The sequence below is a fragment of the Sturnira hondurensis genome, unplaced genomic scaffold, assembly GCF_014824575.4.
Source record: "Sturnira hondurensis isolate 20B ecotype Veracruz unplaced genomic scaffold, ASM1482457v3 Scaffold0017338, whole genome shotgun sequence".
NCBI lineage: Eukaryota > Metazoa > Chordata > Mammalia > Chiroptera > Phyllostomidae > Sturnira > Sturnira hondurensis.
Window position 1 is genome coordinate 1359731 of NW_028089969.1, and position 22027 is coordinate 1381757.

The window sequence follows — 22027 nt, forward strand, 5'->3', positions numbered from 1 at the left end:
AACTTGGTACCCATTAAACAATAACTCCCCATTTCCCCCATTCTCCAGCCCCCTAGCAAACACCTTTGTGCCTCTATGGATTTGACTACTTTTCAGTACCTCATATAAGTGGAGCCATACATGTATCTTTTTTGTAATTGGATTATTTCACTCATTGTAATGTCTTTTAATGTTGTAGCATGTGTCAGAATTTATTTTAAGGCTGAATATTCCATTATTTCTATTGTATTACCACATTTTGCTTATTTATCTGTTCATGGACCTGGGTTGCTTCTATGTTTTAGCTGTCTTGAATAATGTTATGAATTTGTGTGTACAAATATATATCTCTTTGAGACCCTGCCTTTTATTGTTTTTAAATTAAATTTATTGGTATAACATTGGTTATTATTATATGTTTTAGATATACAGTTCCATAATACATCATCTGCATTTTGCATTGTGTGTCCACTACCCAAAGTCTGTTACCATATATTTGATCCCCTTGATCCTCCCTCCTCTGCCCTTCCCCTCTGGTAACCACTGTACTGTTGTCCTGAGTCCAGGAGTTTGTTGCTTTCTATTTTGTATTCCACATGAGTGAAATATGTTTCTTGTCCTTTTTTATCTAACTTATTTCACTTAGCATGATACTTTCAAGATCCATCCATGTTGTTGAAAATGGCAGTATTTCATCTTTTCTTATGGCTATTATTCCATTGTATATATGTGCCACATCATCTTTATCCAGCCATCTGTTAAAGGACACTTTTATGTTGATTCCCTGCCTTGACTATTGTGTGTAATGCTGTTGTGAATGTAGAGGTACATATATCTTTACAAATAAGTGTTTTCAAATTTGGGGGGTAGATACTCAGAAGAGGGATTGCTGGGTCATATGGTAGCTCCATTCTTAATTTTTTTTTTTGAGGAACTACCAGACTATTTTCCATAGAGTCTTGCATCAAATTATATTCCCACCAGCAGTGAATGAGGGTTTTCTTTTCTCCACATCCTCTTCAACACTTATTTCTTGAGTTATTGATAGTAGCCATTCTAATAGGAGGTACCTCATTGTGATTTTGATTTGTATTTCCCTTATACCTAGTGAAGTTGAGCATCTTTTCATATATCTGTTGGCTATTTGTATGTCTTCTTGGGGAATATGTTCAGGTCCTCTGCCCAGTTAAAAAAAATAGTTTATTTATTGATTCCAGAGAGAGAGGAAGGGAAAGAAACATTGGTATGTTGTTCCATTTATTTATTCATTCTTTGGTTGATTCTTTTATGTACCCTACCGGGGATCAAACTCACAAACTTGGCATATTGGAACAATGCTCTAACCATCTGAGCTACCCATCCAGAGCCTCTGCCTGTTCTTTATTTAATTGGATTGTTTTGTGGTTGTTGTTGTTGTTGTTGAGTTGTATGAGATCTTTGTTTATTTTGGATGTTAGCCCCTTTATGAAAGTATCATTTGTGAATATGTTTGCCTGTTCAGTTGGTTGCCTTTTTGTTTTGTTGGCTTCTTTTTCTTTACAGAAGCTCTTTAATTTGATGTGGTCCCATTAATTTATTTTTGTTTTTATTTCCCATGCCTGTGGGTCAAGTTTGTAAAAATTCCTCGAGACCAAGGCATATAAGTTTAGTTCTTGTGTTTTCTTCTATGTATTTTACTGTTTAATTTCTTATGTTTCTGGGGAGGAATGTTCAAGCTTCATGCAAAATTTGATGCAGATTCGTTGCTCTACTCACTCAGTCATTTTGAATGTGAGGGCCACACAGTATACATGCTTACTCAATGGTGTCTACCTCCCCCACTGACTAGTGCAGTGAAGTCGTCACTGTTCACACATGCTCATTCCAGTCCACTGTCCTTGGCTGCTAGGTTATATTGATGTCCTGCAAACCATTCTGTTATATTAACAGTGGCTGGACATTTTCCAGACAGAGCTTGTATGTCCAATACATGAACATGGAGTATCTTTCATTTCTTTGTGTTGTTAATTTCTTTCAGCAATGACTATAGTTTTCAGTGTATAGGTCCTTCATTTTCTTTGGTAAATGTATTCCTAGGTATTTAATTCTTTTCATTGCTATTGCAAATGGGAGTATTTTCTTCATTTCATTACCTGATATTTCATTATTAGCACGTAGATATGCAGTGAGTTTTGTACATTGATTTTGTATCTTGCAACTTTGTTTATATATTGTTTCTAATAGTCTTTTGCTGGAGTCTTTAGATTTTCCTATGTGTAGAATCATGTCATCTACAAATAGTGACATGATTTTACTTCTCGATTTCTACATCGGATGCCTTTTATTTCTTTCTTTTGCCCGATTGCTCTGGCTAGGACTTCCAGTACTATGCTGAATAACAGTGGCAAGAGTGGGCATTCTTGTTTTGTTTCTGGTCTTATAGGAATTTTTTTCAATTTTTCACCATTGAGTATGATACTAGCTGAGGGTTTGTCATATGTGGCCTTTATTATGCTGAGGTACTTTCCTTCTTTACCCTTTTGAGTTTTATTTAAATAGATGTATCTTGTCAGATGCTATTTCTGCATCTATTGATATGATCAAATGATTTTTATCTTTTGTTATTGTGATATATCATACTAATTTATTGCATATGTTAAACCATCCTTGTATCTTTGGAATGAATCACACTTGATCATGATACATTACCTTTTTAATGTATTGTTGTGTTTGATTTGCTAGTATTTTGTATAGGATTTTTGCATCTATGTTTACCAGATATATTGGTCTATAATTCCATTCTCCCCTTCACTTCCCTTCCACTTCCTTCCCCTCCTCTCCTATCACCTTTCCTTTGTCCTTTCTTGGTTTTGGTATCAGGGTAATGTTGGTCTCGTAAAATTAGTGCTTCTGTTTTTTTTTTTTTTAGAAGAGTTCAAAAAGGATAGGTATTAAATCTTCTCTGAATGTTTGTTACAATTCATCAGTGAAAACACTTGGTCCTGGATTTCTCTTTTTGGGGTGTGGTTTTTGAGTGCTCTTTCAATTTCCTTATTATTGATCAGATCATTTAGTTTTTCCAGTTCTTCATGGTTCAGTCTAGAAAGCTCATATATTTCTAAGAATTTGTCCATTTCTTCTAGGTCATCTAATTTGGTGGCATATAACTTTTCATAGTGTTGTTTTATAACCTTTGTGTTTCTATGGGTACATTGTAACTACTCTTGCAGTTCTGATTTTGACTCTTTCTCCTTAATCTAGCCAGAGGTCTGTCAATTTTATTTACCTTTTCAGAGAATGAGCCTTTTTATTTACCTTTTCAGAGAAATAATTAATTTTTCTGTTGCCTTTTTGTTTAATTTTGCTTTAATTTTTATTTCCTTCTACTGACTTTGGGTTATATTTATTCTTTTTCTGGTTCTTTAAGGTGAAGTGCTAAATAGTTTGAGATTTTTCTTGTTGAGATAGGCTTGTAGTGTTGTAAACTTCCATTTTTTTTCCACTTTTGCTGCATCTCTAACATTTTGACATATTGTTTAGATATTCTCATTTGTCTTTTATGTATCTTTTGATTTCTTATTTCTTCTTTGACCCAGTAGTTGTTCAGTAACATGTTTTATCTCCATGTATTTATTTGTGTTTTTTCCAGCTCTCTTTTTACAATTTTTAGTTTCATACCTTTGTAATAGAAAAACATGTTTGGTATGATTTCATTTTTTAAAATTTGTTGAGATTAGTTTTGTGCTCCAACATACTATGTGTCCTTGAGAATGTTACATGTACACTTGAGGGGGATGTATATTCTGTCATTTAGGATGGAAGGCTCTGTAAATGTTTATTATGTTCATTTGGTTTAATATGTCAGTTAAGGCCTATATTGACTTTTTTTTTTGGTGTGTGGGGATGATCTGTCCATGGCTGTCAAGGGATTATTCAGGTCCCCTACCATAGTTGTATTTTTGTCAGTATCTTTGCTTAGTAATTGTTTACATATTTTATAGCTTGCTATGCTAATAATTGTTTACATATTTTGTAGCTTCCAAGTTGGGTGTGTACATATTAATAAGTGTTATGCCTTTTTGATGAAATGCCCCCCTTATTATGAAGTGTCTATCTTTTTAAAAAAATTATAAAATGTAACCTATTTAAAATCTTATTTTGTTTGAATAAACACAGCCAACCCCACTTTTATCTGGATGCCATTTGCTTGGAATATCATCTTCCACCCATTCACTTTGAGTTTATATCGTTTTAGCTGAAATGAGTCTCCTGTGGGCACCATATAGTCAGGCCTTGTTTTTTAATGCATCCTGTTACTCTGTGCCTTTTAATAGATCAGTTCAGTCTATTTACATTTAGGGTGATTATTGATATATAAGGACTTACTACAGCCATTTTATCTTTTTCTCTTTTCCCTGGTTGCTCTGTATCTCCATTCTTTCTTTTCCCTATGTTTCTGTGTACTATTTTAGTTTGGTGGTGTTCTATGATTCCCCCCCCCCCCCCGCATTACCTCTTTTTTATTTATTTATTTTTTAAATGTTTTTATTGTATTTGTTTTGTTACCCTTTAGTCCCCTTATATACCCTTCTTCCTGCCATCCCCATGCTGTTGTCCATGTCTATGAGTCCTTTTTCCTCAATCTGTCTATCCCCTACCTGCCTGCTCCCCTTAGCTGTCGTCCTGCTACCTATAAATCTCTATTTTGTATGTCAGTTCTAGATTTTTGTTTTGTGGTTTTCATTAGGTTTATGCAAAAACGTTTTAATGTACACCATAGTCCTTTCCCTTCTGATTGCATCTTGTTACCATTCATCTGTCTGTGCAGATTTAGTCCTTTTTGCCCTGTCCTGATATGTGTTTGTTGCTATGTATCCCTTTTTAGGCTGTTTGTTTTCAGATTGCAGAAGCTGTAGTCTAAGAATGCTTTTACCCCTTTTAATCTGTATTGTATAATTAAGTGTTTAATATGCTATTCTGAAATACAGCTGGAGTTTCCTGGTACTTCGTGTCTGTCATCTTACTCATGTTTTTGTATTGTTTCGGGTAGAAGAGCTCTTTTCAACATTTCTCGTAATGGAGGTCTTGTGGTGGTAAATTTTGTCAGCTTTTGTTTGTCTGGAAAAGCCTTTATTTCTCCTTTATGTCTAAAGAATAACTTTGCTGTATATATTATTATTGGCTGGTTATCTTTCAGTATATTTTGAATATTTTTTCCACTTACTCCTACCTTGTACGTTTCTGCTGGGGGAAAAACACCCCAAAATGATAGTCTAATGGTGTTTCCTTTATAGGTTGTATTCCTTTTTTCCCTTGGCTGCCTTGAGAATTCTTTCATTGTCATTAAATTTAACACTGAAAACACTTTTGGAGACCTTTTTGGATTGAGATATTCACATGTTCTGTTAGCTTCTTGATCAGGGTCCTTCTCTTTCTATAGATTTGGGAAGCTCTCATTGACTATTTTTTTTAGTAGGTTCTCTGTTCCCTTTTACTTCTGGTATACCTATTCTTATATTGCTCTTTCTAACAGAGACAGATTGTTGTGGAGTTTTTTCATTTTTTAAAAATTACCACTTCTCTCTCTTCCACCTTAGGCATTTCTAGAATTCTGTCTTCAAGATCACCAGTTCTTCCATCTGGTCTGCTCTATTTCCTAAGTTCTCTAATTCATTCTTCATATCATTTATTGAGTTCTTCAGCTCTAGAATTTTTGTTTGGTTCTTTGTTAGTTTCAGTCTCTTTAGTAAAGTACTCCTTTTGTTCACTGACTTTATTCCTGAGCTCCTTAAACTGCTGTTTTGAGTTTTCATAGATCTCATTGAGTTTTTTGGGGAACTACAATCTTGAATTTGCTGTTATTTAAATCACAGTCCTCCATATCATTAAGTTTGTTTTTTGGAGACTGTCATTTTCTTTCTGAGCTACCTTTTTACCTTGGTTATTTGTGGTATTTGATGGATTATTCTGCCTGGGTATTTGAGGAATTAAAAAACACATATTTTTAATATTGTTTAGCTTTAGCATGTAAGAAGTGATAAGTAGAGGTCTTTGTTTTCCAGTAGGTGGTGCTGTAGTTATTATAAGCTTGTCTTGTCCCCCCCGACTCCCTCTTACCTGAACTACTAGGACTTTCTGGATGTCAGTGGGGTGTGTTGCCATGACCATGGAAAATGCCTTATATTCCCTGAGGAGGTAAGTGTCCCCTTTGTGATTGGGTCATCTCTGTCTCAGAGCACTGTTTTTGTGGTAAGATGTGATAGGTGATGGGGTTCCAGGCCTGTGATTTCTCAGGGCTGCTTCCCTACAACCAGAGGCTGCTATCCACACTGTACTTTCTAAGGTGTCCCAGCTGCCTTTGCTGGGTTCTCCCACAATGGGTGGGGGTGAAGTAGGCAGGAGGAAGTGAGTCTGCCATTCTGTGGCTCCCTCCCTCCCTCCCTCCCTCTCTTTCTCTCTTTTCTCTCTTTCCCTCCCTCCCTCCCTTTTGAGAGTACATTTATTAAAGCTGGAGACAAGGAAACAAGAAAGGGCTTAGTATAGAAGAGGCAACAGGAGAGAACCTAGGCAGGGCTGGTTTGCCTCAAGTCAGATAAAAGGGCGTCTTTGAGACAGGTTCTGGGGGTTAGCCGAGGAAGAGCTGCTGCTGGCCATGGCTTCCATGGTTGTATATCCTGTGAAGTTCCTTAGAGTTTAGGAAAGATGCAACCTGTGAGGGAAGAAGAGGAGGAAAGGAGAGGTGTGGGTATGTCCCTGGAGGGGAGAGCATATGGCTGTTTTTGTTTTTTTTCCCCAACTGCATTTAGCTGCATTGTGTACCAGCTACTTAGGCTGGAGTGTTGTTTCTGCCCTTTGGCCTTCTTCAGGTTTCTATGAATGAGGCTGTATTCTGAAACTTACGCTGCTGCCCTGTCATCTGGAGCTGGGAGAGATTCATGCCTCTTTGTTTTTTTCTGGATAATGGTGGCTGTACTCTGTTTCTGGCCTCTGTACACATCTGTACTCTGTTTCTGGCCTCTCACACATTTGCTCAGCTACAATATGTACTGGCCAGTCAGGCCGCAATGCTACTTCTGTGCCTCTGGCTCATTCTCTGGACTGCTGAGTGAGGGCTGCTGTACCCTTCCTCCCCTGCCTACTACGTTATGCCCACCTGTATATGTCTCAATGCGTGAGTCCCTCAGATATGTTTGTGCACTGAACAGGGACTCCTTTGTTGAATTATGATTGTCCAACTTGGAACTTGAAGGGGAAAGACTAAGAGGTCTTCTTAACTCTGTTATGATGCTGAAGTCACTGAGATTCTGCATTTTCTATTTTTAGTTTTTTTGAGGTGCCACCATACTGTTTATTACATTTTTTAACAGGTTAAAATATCATCTTGCTATTATAATCTATTTTTTTGTTGGTAGAAGTTTCAGTATTTTGCTTTGGTTTGTTGCATGTACAACTGATAATGAATATTTGTAGATTTTGTATTTGTGAATTTGTTTACTCTCTAAGATATACTTTAACCCTAACATCAATACTGTTATTTTGCTGACATGAACAGAGGGGGAAAAATGGAGTTGCCTGAGTGCATGTTCTTATTTGAGGTCCACTAGGGTTCCTTCTTATTTTGGCTGTCATGTTGTAAATGTGTCCTCATTGTCTTTCGCCATATTTTTCACATTTTCTTTCTTTTTTTATTAGTCCTTACTTGTTGATATGTTTAGAAAGAGGAGGGGTGAGGGAAAAGAGAGAGAGAAACATTGATGTGAGAGAGTAACATGGATTAGTTGCCTCCCATATGTACTCCTACCTAAAATCAAACCAGCAGCCTAGGTATGTGCCCTGATTAGAATCAACCTTAAGCATGGGATGATGATACCGCCAACTGAGCCACTGGCCAGGGTGACATATATGTTCATTTTGTTGGTGATTCCACTGTCTAGAAATAGTGCCCAAATATAGTGCTGAAGTACTGCCTAGTGTTCCCAAGTGCACAAAAGCTGTGATGTACTCTAGGGGAAAAATATGTATGCTAAGGAAGCTTCATTCAGACACGAGTTATAGCGCTGTTGGCTTTGAGTTCAATGTTAATTAATATATAGTAAATAAGTTGTCTTTAAACATGCACGCATAAAACAAGTTTATGTATTGATTGGTTAACAGGTATGTTGTGACCAGAGACTTCTATGAAATCTCATCTTGTATTTCCCTTAGGAGCAGTGGTTCAGTATTTGCTAAATCAGTGTTCTTGGCAATATAGAGAACATAAGTGCCTCGAATAACAAGACTTAACTATAATTATAATTGTCTCTCTTACCCGGTAGAGCTCAGATTCCTTGACCCCTCAGTGCTTAGCCCAGTGCCTGACACATCCAAGGTTCTCAATAAATATTTGAATGAATGAATGAATGAATGTTTGCTTATTGGTTGTATTCCTTTGTGAATTCATGTCCCCCTCCTTTCCTCTAATACTGATTCAGTCTTAATGTTTTTTATATTAATTTTTAAGAATTTTTTGGATAAAATATCTGTCTTAATATTTTTATAGGTCTGGGATAAGAGTGAAAGTGGTGATTGGCATTGTACTGCTAGCTGGAAGGTTAGTATTTATTTTTACAGTAATTTTTAAAATGGAAATGTTTAAAGAAATAGAAATGTTTGCTATTTATTTGGGGTATCAGTGACTTGCTCTTTAGCTTTGGGAGAATTGTAAAATTTATACTTCTTTTCTTAAAAAGGAGTTTTACATTTTCCACTATTAAAATAACGAATACACATTAGAAAATTTGAGAATAAGAAAATTTGTAATTCCATAGCATTCTAACATAATTATTTTTAGCATGTTAGTATGTCTTTTATAATTTACATATTTTTAATAACAGTGATTGATACATTTTTATTTTTTGATTTTTTAGAAAACAACTTTACTCAGGTAGAATTTTACATACCTTAAGAGACATCAATCATAAGTTTACATTTCAGTGAGTTTTAATAAATTTATATAGTATTGTAAGCATCACCACAATGTAGTTTTAGATCTCATCCGTCAGTCCTGAAATTTCCCTTGTGCCCATTTGGGTCCAGCCTTCCTTTTTTTCCCTACTAAGCCCTAGGCAATCACTGAACTAATTTCTTTCTATAGTTTTACCTTTTTAAGATATTTCCCATAAATGGAATTCTGTAACAAGTAGTTCTTTTTGTCTGGCTACTTTCCCTTAGCCTGTTTTTGAGGTTCATCCATGTTGTGACACATGTAAGTAGTTTGATTCTTTGTAATGCTGAGGAGTATTTCATTGTATAGAAAAAGCCATGTTTATTTATTCATTCACCATATATACGTTTGAATTGCTTTTAGTTTTTGGCAATTAGGAATAATGAATGCTGTTCTTAACATGCCATACAAGTCTGTGTGCACCTACATTTCATTTCTCTTAGGTAGATACTGAAGAGTGTAATGGCTGGCTTGTGTATGTTTTAACTGTCTAATAGCCAAACTCTTTTCCAAGGTGCCACTACCATTTTATATTCCCACCAAGAAATATAAGATGGTTCCCTTTTCTATATCCTTCCATACACTTGATATTTTCTTTTTTTCTTATTTATTTTTTTGATTATAGCCATCTTGGTGTGAAGTATCTCATTGGGTTTTGCTTTGTAGGTCCTTAATGACTAAAGATGTTGATTGTTTTTATGTGCATATTTGCCATTCAGTTACCTTTTGGTGAATTGTCAATTGTCTATTCAAATCTTTTGTGCTCTTAAATTGAGGTGTAATTCACACAAAATAAAATTAATTATTTTAGCCCTGGCTGGTGTAGCTCAGTGGATTGAGCACGGGCCTGCGAGCCACACGATCGCGGTTTGATTCCCAGTCAGGGCACATGCCTGGGTTGCAGGCCAGTTCCCGGTTCCCAACAGGGGACGAATGAGACGCAACCATACATTGATATTTCTCTCTCTTTCTCTCCTTCCCTTCCCCTCTAAGAAAAATAAATAAAATCTTTTTAAAAATTTTAATTATTTTAAACAGGTCAGTGGCATTTACTCCACTGATCATGTTGTACAGCTATCACTTCTGTCTAGTTCCAAAGCTTTTTTATAATTTCAAAAGGAAACCCCTGTTTTTTGCTTTTCAGTTTCACAACCTAAGTATTGTACTTTGAGGTATGTTCAAAGCCTCTTTAAAAACATAAGTATACCCTGTTTTGCTTAACAAATGGATATTTAAGTTGTTTTTCTTTATTGTGATGACAATCGTTGTGCAGTTCTTATTCTTTAGTTAGATTGTGCTTTACTGGGAATCTGATATTGAACTAAATTTCACTGCCCTGTTGTATCTTTTTACTTAATAACTTGTATAAATACGAATTAAAGGTCAAACAAGAGAGAGGCTGGACAAAACAAAGAATAAAACCTGGCCAGGTGCTTAGTTGGTTAAGGTGTTGTGCAGTACCCCAGAGTTGTGGTTTACACCTAGTCAGGGCACATACAAGAAGCAACCACTGAATGCATAAGTAAGTGGAGCAACAAATCTATGTCTCTGTCTCTCTCCCCCTGCGCTTACCCCTTCCTCCTTAAAAATCAATAAATAAAAAATTTTAAAAATAAGAGTTTAAAGTTTACCTTTCCATGATGATATTTTTATCATATAGAAGTTAACAGATTATGAAAATATTATGAGATTGTTGAGTATAAAAGTCTTAGACATGTAGAAGCATGCAACAAATTTTGTAAATGTAATTGGTGGATTGATAGTTGTCATACAGTATTTTTACTGGAAAGCACAAATGAAATTCTGTTGATGTGAAAGTCTTTAAGGTGGTTTCCATCCTATTTTATTTTATTTTATTTTATTTTATTTATTTATTTTTTGTCAGCGTGAAGAGTTGAATAGTAATTTGACATTTTTCATACATAAAGGTACTACCACTGAGCTTTAAATTATTTTTCAGAATACAAGGATTTGGACTTCTCTATATTTACTCATCTGTTAAATCTTTTCCTAGAATAGTCCATTGTCCAGACAGACATCAGTTAGAATCATTTAAGCATTTTGTTGCTACAGCTTCTATATTCAGTGGTACCTCGGTATGAGCAAGTGACAAATATGAAACATTTTCTCTAGTGGGGTGGTGTCAGGATGCATGTAAGTTCTAGCAAGTGCTATGAGTCCTGAACAAGTGCTGAGTGCTGAAACATTTTTTTCTCATCAAAATGTGACAAGTGACAGGGTTTGAACAGTTCTGAGTTCTGAAGCCATAGAGTACTGAGGTATGACTGTACTGTAAGGCTTTTGGAGCAAATAGTTTTGATTAATATTATTTATTATATGGATATTCCCTATAGATACAATTTGAGAAATTAGTCAATTGGTAGAATCTCTTTTTAAAAACTCGTTTAGTCTAAACTCTGAAGCAGGTCTCTAATATTAGCATTGGAAGTTTAAAAGTTTTAGCATTTAATTTTTTATCAAAATGTTATTTTGAATAGCTTTTTCTTTTACTAAAGTAAAAATATGTGTATTCCATTTTCTTAAGGAAATCCTTATATGTGTGAAATATGAGTAAACTCAGTTTTTTGGTTTTTTGTTTTTGTTGTTTAATTCCTCAGACACATAGTGGATCTGTGTGGCGTGTGACATGGGCCCATCCTGAATTTGGACAGGTTTTAGCTTCCTGTTCTTTTGACCGAACAGCTGCTGTATGGGAAGAAATAGTAGGAGAATCAAATGATAAACTGCGAGGACAGAGTCATTGGGTGAGACATTTGTTACTTTTCAGGAAATGTGGGGGCTTGAGTATCCAAGGAGCATTAATGTTTCCAAGACCACATCAGCTGCTTGCTAAGGTGTTACCACTCCTCTCGATGTTTACCACTTTCATTGTTCTTTCTTCCATGTTCTTCTCCTACTGTTTTATATAATTTTGTGTTGGATCTGAAGTGGTACTTAAAAGTACATATGGCATTGCTTATTATAACTGTCATGGTGAATCCCGAGTATTTGCTTCATCGTAAAGTATACTCTAAAACTCCTTAAAAATTGTTTTTTTTTCTTTTGTGGCTGTTACCTTTTCTTTCTTACAAAATATACTCTTCTTTATCTGTTTTTGCCTTAGAGCTCTTCCCTGATTGGGTTTTTGAGTTTAGGCAAGAGCGTAATGTGTTTCCTGCTTCAGTTCCTTCTCTGTAAAGTGAGAGAATTAAACCTAGATTGCCCTTAAGATTCAGTCTAATGTTTTTTTTTCCCCCTTCTCATTTTATAATAGGTATTGAGACACAAATGTAAATTTCAAAAGGTACACTCAAGTGTATTCAGTGGGAACTTCTCTGGCCACAGAGTTCTTTCCCTAGAGGCAACCACTACTACAGGTTTTTTGTGTGTTCTTCTGGATATATTACCTATCTTTATAAAAACATAAATACATTGTTTTCTTCTGTATTCATAGTAGTCCTTCCCATACCCATTCACAATAATTTTAATGTGCTGTCAATACTGTTTATTTTTCTGCTGCATTTAAAAATAGTGGTAAAATATACATAACATAATATTTGTAACTTTAACCATAAGTGTAACATTTAGTGGCATTAATGAAATTCACAATGCCGTGTACCCATCACTGATAGCTGTATCAGAAGTTTTCATCTTTCCAACGTAAACTCTATCATTAAAAGGTACAGTTTCCTTTCCCCTCCTTCAATCCCTGGTAACCTCTATTCTACATTCTGTCTCTGAATTCGACTCCTTTGATATAAGTGGAACCATACAATATTTGTCCTTCTGTATGTGGCTTGTTTCACTAAGCAAAATGTTTTTAAGGTTCATCTGCGTTGTGTATATGTGCCACATTTTACCATTGTGTATGTATGCAACATTTTGTTTATTCATTCATTTACGGGTGGACATCTGGGTTGTTTTCACCTTTTAGCTGTTGTAAATAGTGCTGCTATGAGAATTAGTATGTAGATAGCTGTATGTAGATAACTATTTGATGCCTTGCATTTAATTCTTTTGGATATATACCTAGGAGTAGACTGACTGGGTCATATGGTAGTTTTATGTTTAACTTTTTGGGAAACTGCTAAACTGTTTACATGGTGGCTGCAATCATTTTACATTTCCATGAACAAGGCATGAGGGTTCTAGTTTCTCTACTTCTTTGCCAGTGCTTGTGAAGTGGTATCCTCTAGTGGTTTTGATTTGCATTTCCCCAATGTTTAATGATTTTGAACATCTTTTTGTGCTAATGATCATTCATATATCCTCTTGTGATACTGTGATTTATAAGACATATGTATTTGATTATTCAGATGACCAAAATATATTTCTCTTAATATATTTAGCTTTCATTCATGGTTCCAGAATCATGGCTCCCAAAACCCTTGAAATTCTTAAGTGTTGATAGTGATAAAGGTGTCTGTTGTTATGTTAATGATGTAAGTTTTGGAAAGCACCTAAGGATGAGTGCTGGTTGCCAGTGTATTAACCATGCCATTAGAAGCTTAAAACTCTCAGTCCCACCCCTCAACCTCCAGGGAAGTAAGAGGGGCAAATGAGTTAGTCAATCATGTCTAGGTAAGTAAGGCTTCATAAGTACCCAAAGTAGGGTTTGGAGAGCTTCTGGGTTGGTGCAGATGTACAGATTTGGAAAGGGTGACGTTCCTGGAAAGGGCGTGGAAGTGCCATGTCCTTTCCCCATACTTTTCATCTCTTCCATCTGGCTTTTCCTGAGTTATCTTCTTTTATAATAAATCAGTAATGTGGTAAGTAAAATGTTTCATTAAGTTTTGTGAGCTGCTGTAGACATTAATTTCTCCCAAGGAGCAGGTCTTGGGAACCTCTGATTTATAGTCAACCAGTCCAAAGCACTGGCTTCTGAAGTCATGGGTCAGTGGGGGCAGTTTTGTAGTACTGAGCTGTGGTATCCGACACTGTCTCTGGGTAGATAGTGTTAGAATTTAGTTGAATTCTTCGCAGACCTCTTGGTTTCTGAGAATTGTTCATTGGTGTAGGCCCTACACTGTAGGAGGACCCTTCCCCCTCACTCCTAATTGGAATTGTTACCAGAACTTTTTTACTATTTAGTGGAAGTGTCTACTCAAGTCCTTTGCCCATTTTTTAAACTGGGTTTTTTGTTGTTGTTGTTGTTGCTGAGTTGTAGTTCTTTGTATAGTTTAGGTATTAATCCCTTATTAGATATATGGTTTATAAATATCTTCTCCCATTCTGTGAGTTGCTTTTTCACATTTTTGATAGTGTCCTTTGATACACAAAATTTTGAAATTTTCATGAAGTCCAATTTATCTTTTTTTTTGTTTTCTGTTTTTGGTATCATATTCAAGAAATCTTTGTATAATACAATGTCATGAACATTTTCCTAATAATTTTCTTTTAAGACTATTATAGTTTTAACTCCTACATTTAGGTCTTTGATTTATTTTGAGTTAATTTTTGTATATGGTCTAAGATTAGGGTCCAGTCATTCTTTTGCATTTGATATCCTGTTTTCTCAACACCTTTTATTAAAAAAATTGGGAGACTTCTGCCAAGATGGAGGCATAGGTGGAAACACTGTGCCTTCTCCCACAACCAAGTTTGGATACAACAAAAGTTTTGGAGAACTAAGACACACCCAGAGGCCAGAAAACCGAATTATACGGAAGTCCGACAGCTACGAACCGTTCAACGGGGACGGTAAGAGAGGCAGAGCCAGCAGCGGCGGGAAGGACAGACCTAGGAGCGCAGGCAGGCTGGATCTAGTCGGGGTGCGGGGCTGACTGACCAAGGTCGCACATTCTCGCACAGTGAGACGGACCACGCAGGCCCCAGGGGGCGAACCCAGTGGTGGAGGGCTGACAGTGGTGGCACACTCGCGTGCAGTGGAGCGAGGCGCCTGGGCCTGGTGACGGTGGTGGCTGCAGTGCTGGTGGGGGTCGCGGAGGCGGGCGCCGGAGGGAAGCCATTGTCCCTCTTTGACCCCGCCCCCACATACAGCGTCACAACCCAGCGACTGAGTTGCCCTGCTCTGGTGAAAATCTAGGGCTCCGTTCCTGCTACTTAACAGGCGCGAACAGCCCAAAAGATGGTGCAAGAACTCAAAGCCCCAGAGCCAATAACTCTAAGTGACCAACAGATTGCCAGGCTCTCAGAAGCCCAATTTAAAACACTATTTATTAGGATGCTCACAGAATTGGTAGAGTACAGTCACAAATTAGAGGAACATATGAAGGCTAAACTAATTGAAATGAAGGGAGATGTCCAGGAAACCAGTAGCGATGGAAAGGAAAATGGGACTCAAATCAATGGAATGGACCAGAAGGAAGAACAAAACATCCAACAAAACATCCAACCAGAAAGGAATGAAGAAATGAGAATTCAAAAAAATGAGGAGAGGCTTAGGAACCTCCAGGACATCTTTAAACGTTCCAACATCTGGATTATAGGGGTACCAGAAGGGGGAAAGAAACAGCCACGAGTGGAAAACTTATTTGAACAAATAATAAAGGAGAACTTCCCCAGTCTGGCAAAGGAAATAGACTTCCAGGAAATCCAGGAAGCTCAGAGAGTCCCAAAGAAGTTGGACCCAAGAAGGAACACACCAAGGCACATCATAATTACATTAGCCAAGACCAAAATGAAGGAGAGAATCCTAGAAGCAGCAAGGGATAAGGGGACAGTCACCTACAAAGGAGTACCCATCAGACTGTCAGCGGATTTCTCAAAAGAGACCTTACAGGCAAGAAGGGGCTGGAAAGAAGTATTCCAAGTCATGAAATCCAAAGACCTACAGCCAAGATTGCTTTATCCAGCAAAACTTTCATTTAGAATGGAAGGACAGATAAAGTGCTTCTCAGATAAGGTCAAGTTCAAGGAGTTCATCATCACCAAGCCCTTATTATATGAAATGCTAAAGGGACTTATATAAGAAAAAGAAGATGAAAAATATGAACAGTGAAAGGACAGCAAACACACAGTTATTAACAACCACACCTAAAACAAAAGCAAACCAAGAGGACAGCTAGATCAGGAGTGGAACCATAGAAATGAAGAACACATGGAGGGTTAGAAACAAGGGGGTGGGAGGAGGAGAAGGGGGGAGAAGGCACAGAAAATAGCATAGATGGTAGGTAGAAAATAGATAGTGGGGAGGGCGAGAATAGTAGGGGAAATATAGAATCTAAAGAAGTTGAGACACGTGGTTATAAACTAAGGGGGGAGAAGGGTGGGGGAGGGAGTGTGCGGGTGGAGGGGAATGAAGGGGGGAATAGAACAACTGTAATGGTATAATCAATAAACTATATTTAAAAATAATAATAAAAAAATTGTTCTTTTCCCATTGAATGGTCTTTTCACCCTCATTGAAAATCTCTTGACTATGTATTGCTGGGCTCCATTCCCTTGGTTTATATGTCTGTCCTTATGCCAATGCCATACTGTTTTAATTACTGTAGGGCTGTAGTTTGCATGCTGTTCATACTGTTTTACATTTCTCTTTGTGTGTAATGGAAGGGGTTGTTCTCACTGCCTTTGCACCAAGGCCTTCCTCAGGTAAATAACTGCTTAATAGGAGGAAAGAAGGGAAATTTAGGGAAGTAATTTTTCTAGCAGTCAGCCTGAGATTGATCAGTTAGTATATCATAGGTAGGGTTCAGGAGTCGTGGCATATAAAGGATTTTTATTTGAACTTAGATATATTTGTTTATATGTAGTTAAATTTATCATTAATTTAATATTTTAGCATTTGTGTTGCTATTATTCAGTGGTGTTTGTAGACAAAAGTTTGCAGAGATGGGGCTGTGGACCAAAATGACAGAGGAGTGAGTAGAAGTTATACTCACCTCCTCCCAGGACCAATCTGGAATTGTAACTAAATTGTGGAGAAATCATGGGGAACAAACAACTGAACAATAGCAAGAGAAAAGCATTGTAACCACAGGCAGACAAAAGAAATAGCTTAAACACAACATGACTGGTAGGGAGTGTGGAGAGGATGCAAGAGGGCTGATTAGACACCCACAGGAAGCAGCTGAAGTTCTGGAGGCATAGCTAAGTGGCTGGGGGAATCCCCCTGAAAAGTGTGATGTCTAAACCGCAAGCTGGGATTCCCAGCCTACAGCACCAGAGCCCCAAGTGTACACAGATAGCATCCACCTGTGAAAAATGGTAGGGTTGCTCTGCCGGAAACAGATGGCTGGAGATGCAAAGAGCCATTGCATAAATTTTCATATGCATCCATTTACCCTGGGCTCCAGAAAAGGACCAGGGGTCAGAGTGGAGTAGAGACACTTGAGGAGAGACTGGGGATGGAAGTTTTGGGGAGGGAACTGAGAGAGCTTCTGCCAGGATTCTGGTGCCAAGTCACCCCTTCACTGTAGGCTATCTTTCTCAGGCAGACCACTCCCTTCTGAGTGGCATCAGCCTGATGGGAAGTAACAGCTCCACCACAAAGAGTGACTTCACCATTCCCTGTGGTACTTAAACCTGACTGCTGAGTGTAGAGTGACTAGATTAACAACTGAAGGAGTCAGCCACAGACGGTAGACGCTGGTAGTCTTGACAGGCTGCCTAAGGACAGATGGGATCACCATTTGACATCACCAGAGGCAGACCCTAGATGCTATAGAGAGGAAATCCACCATGGTCTTCTCCATTATTTGTGATATTTTTTCCTTCTTAGTTTTTTTAACATACATTTTGTGTCTATAAGTTTGTGCATATTAAGTCACTAGATTTTATATGAAAGTTTATTTTAATTCTAATATTGCTCCTCCCTTTTCTTACTCCATTTTACCTTCTTTCCTCTTTAGTTTTAAATTTTGCTTTCTGGCTTGCTACACCTTGTTTCCATTCTGCAGTCTTACTATTTCTCCTCTGTACACCTTCTCAAAACCAATTTTATTGTCAGTGGTCATCCCACATTCTTCTTCCTAGTCTTAAAATATCCATGTTCTCTCTCCAACTATAGTGATCTTTGCTTGCTGGTGGTGGATACGGTAGTAATTGTTGCAGTTTTTATTTTATCTCTAGATCTTCATTATTTTTGTATTTCAAATCTCAAAATTTACTGTTTCCCTCTCTTACTCTATTTTGTTTCTATCCAACCCATTCATTTTTTCATCTCAGATTTTATTTTTTCCCTGTCTTGGCCTGGTTTCCATTCCTCACTCTTGTTAGTCCCTCTCTATAATCTCAAAATCACTTCCTTTTCTTCCAGGCATCTCTTAAGCTCTTCTTTCTTTGTTCATTTCCTCTTATTCCTATCCCCCCACATTAGTTTTAGCCCATTTGTTGTTGATAACTGCTGTGGTGGGTCTTTTTCTCCAATTTGGTCCCTATTTTTTAATTATTTACATTTTTTCCTTTTTCTCACTTTATTTTAATTTTTGTTTAAAATTAATACTGTATGCTTTTTTCTCGTACTCCACTCCTCCTTTATTCCCTTTTTTACTTATGATATAAATTTTACTTCTTCTCTTTACATCTCTCTAAGTCCCTACTCTTATTAGTATTGCTCCCTCTAACATCTCGAAATCATTTCTTTTTCAGTAGGTCATTTCAAATAGCTGTCCTTCCCATAATAGTCTTAGTCAGATTACACTGCTATTAATACTGGTTCATATGCTGTTGATAGTGGAACTGCGGATTAGAGTTATTTTTATGGCTGTGCATTTGTTTCCTGGGCTTTGTGGTTTTGTTCTCACAGCATCTACACAACAGCATACAAGATCTGGTGGGTACAGTGACACTCAGTCACCCAGCTGGAGGGAAGAACCCACTAAGAATGATCCAACATCAGTCAAAACTCAAGTATATCCAGCGAGCCAGTGTAAACAGCATAAACAACATAAATGGCATTCCAAGAGCTCCAAGTTCAGGAGATCAAGGAGATTGTACCACTAAATCCCACAGGTCTCCTGCCATAGAAGTTCATGCCACAAACTCAGAACAGATCAATTTAAGAAGCAGAAGCAAACAAAAAGAGTCTCAAATATAATGAGAAGTCAAAGAAACAACCCCAAATGCAAAGCAAAGGAGGAATCCTCAGAAAGAGTGCTAAATGAAATAGAGGCTAGTAAACTTTGAGACATTGAGTTGAAATTGAGCTCAATGAGAATTACAAAGAACTACAAAGAAACTACGAGAAACTTATTGTGGAGTACATGAGTGTGAAAAAGGACATAAAAGCTATCAATAAGAGCCAGGAGAAAATGAAGAAAATAATTTCTGAATTTAAAAACACAGTGGAAGGAATAAAAAGTAGGCTAGATTAAATAGAGGATCGAATCAGCAAGCTAGAAGACAAGTTAGAAAAAAAATTCTGTGAAAGAGCAAGAGAAGAAAAAAAACCCTCAAAAATAATGAAGAAGGGTTAAGGGAACTGCAGGACAACATGAGACATAATAATACCCATGTAATAGGGATACTAGAAGGAGAGGAAGAGGAGCAAGGGATAGAAAATTTGTATGAAAAAAGTAATGATGGAAAACTTGCCTAATTTGATGAGAGAAAAAAGCCACTCAAGTCCAGGAAACAGAGGGTCCCAATCAAGGGGAACCCAAAGAGGCCTACTCTTAGACACATCATAAGTAAAATGGCAGAACTCAAAGACAAAGGGAGAACTAAGAGGCAGCAAGGGAGAAACAGGAAGTGACATAAAAGAGTACTCTGATACAGTTAGCAGGTGACCTCTCAACAAAACACTATAAGCTGGAAGGGAATGGAAAGTAATACTCCCAAGTAATGAAAAGCAGAGGCCTGTAACCAAGATTACTCTACCCAGCAATGCTCTTATTTAAAATGTAGGGTGAAATAAAGAGTTTCCCAGACACAAGAAGGCTAACAGACTATATATAGTTCCACCAAACCAGCATTGCAAAACATGCTAAAGGGACTGTTTTAAGAAGATGGAGAATAAGAGTGAGAGAGAGGAACACAGGTACAAAGGGGAAGTGACAATGAATAAGTACCTCTCAATAATAACCTTAAATGTAAGTGAATTAAAAGCTCTAATCAAAAGACACAGGGTAGCTGAATGGATACGAAAACATGACCTGCACATATGCTGCCTACAAGAGACCCATTTTGTAACAAAAGAACTACACAGATAGAAAGTGAAGGGTTTGAAAAAAATATTCTAAGCAAATGGAGAAGAAGAAAAAGCTGGGATACCATTACTTAATATGAGACAAAATAGACTTCAATACAAAAGACTTAAAAAGAGACAGAGAAGGACAGTTCGTAATTATTAAGGGAAGAATCCACAAGGAAGACAGAAACATTGTGAACATATATGCAGCTAACATGGGAGCACCCAAATACGTAAGAAAAACTTTTGAAAAATTTTTTATTTATTTTTAGGGAGAGAAAAGGGAGGGAGAGAAACATCAATGTATGGTTGCTCCTTGTGTGCCCACTACAGGGGGCCTAGCCCACAACCCAGGCATGTACCTTGACTGAGAATCGAAGTGGGGACCCTTTGATTCTCAGGCTGGCACTCAGTCTACTCAGCCACACCAGCCAAGGTCAGGTAAGGAAAATTTTGCAGGACTTCAAGAAAAATATAGACAATAACACACAGTAGGGGATTATAACACCCCACTGTCAACAATGGATAGATCTTCCAAAGAATCAACAAGGATATTGTGGAACTGAATGACATGCTAGTTCAAATAGACTTAATTGATGTATACTGAACTTTTAACCTAAACAAGCAAAAGATTCTTTTCAAATGCACATGGAACATGTTCAATAATAGAACACATGATAGGATACAAAACAATCCTTAACAAATTAAAGGTGATCAAAATAATGTCAGCCATTTTCTTGGCTGACAAGGGCTTGAATCTAGAAACCAACTTAAAGGAGAAAACTTAAAAAACAGTCATATTCATGGAGACTGAATAACAAGTTAGTAAACAATCAATGGATTAACAATGAGATCAAGGATGAAATCAGAAAGGGTCTGGAGACAAATGAAAATGAACACACAGCAGTCCAAAACCTATGGGACACAGCAAAGGCAGTCCTGAGGAGGAAGTTCATACCAGTACAGGCCTACCTAAAAAAGAGAAAAAAATTCAAGTAAACAGCCTAATTCTACATGTATAGTAACTGGGGAATAGTAACAAACAAAGCCCAGAGTAAGTAGATGGAATGAAATTATCAAGGTCACAACAGAATTAAATGACATAGAGAATAAAAGAGCAATGCAAAGGATCAATAAATCCAGGAGCTGCTTCTTTGAAAATATAAAGAAAATCAACAACCCTATAACCAGACTCCTAAAAAAAAAATGAGAGGGAACCCAAGTAGATCAGAAATAAATTCAGAGAATTTGCAACTGATAACCATGGAAATAAAAAAGATTGTAAGAAATTACTACCCAAAACTGTATGCCAAGAAATTTCACAACTTGGGTCAAAATGGACATACTTAAGGAACATAAAATCTTCCAAGACTGAATGAAGAAGAAGCGGAAAGCCTGAACAGACTGATAAAAACTGGTGAAATTGAAGCAGTAATCAAAAAACTCCATCACACAAAAGCCCTGGACCGGATGGTTTCACTGGAGAATTTTATAAAACATTTAAGGAAGAGCTAATCTCTATCCTTCTCCAACTATTCCCAAAAATCCAAGGGGAGGAAAGACTCCTGAACTTCTTTTATGAAGCCATCATCATCGTAATTCCAAAAGGAGATAAAGACACATGAAGAAAGAGGACTATAGGCCAGTATCACTGATGAAAATAGATGCTAAAATCCTCAGCAAAATATTAGCAAACCACATCCAGCAATGCATAAAAAAGATCATATACCATGATCAAGTGGGATTCATCTCAGGGATGCAAGGATGGTACAATATTTGCAAATCAATAAATAAAATACACATAAACAAAAGGAAAGACAAAAATCACGTCTTATTAATAGTAGATGCTAAAAAAGCATTTCATAATGCACAGCACCTGTTTATGATAGTAACACTCAGCAAAGTAGGAGTAGGGGGAGCATACCTCAACATAATAAAGGCTGTATATGAGAAATCTACAGCCAACATCATACTCAATGGGAAAAATCTAAAAG

The 22027-nt window shown here is 37.1% G+C and overlaps 1 protein-coding gene across 3 annotated transcripts in view; it reads left to right on the forward strand.

Annotated features, from left to right (window-relative positions):
* Nucleotides 1-22027, forward strand: part of SEH1L (SEH1 like nucleoporin) — a 53332-nt gene that overhangs the window by 11277 nt on the left and 20028 nt on the right. For 2 of the 3 annotated variants that reach the window (XM_037067608.1, XM_037067606.1), the window contains exons 2-3: nt 8498-8548; nt 11560-11706. In XM_037067608.1, the coding sequence (XP_036923503.1) occupies nt 8498-8548; nt 11560-11706 (198 nt within the window). The remainder of the gene's footprint in view (nt 1-8497; nt 8549-11559; nt 11707-22027) is intronic. The other variant, XM_037067607.1, reaches the window with a different exon arrangement.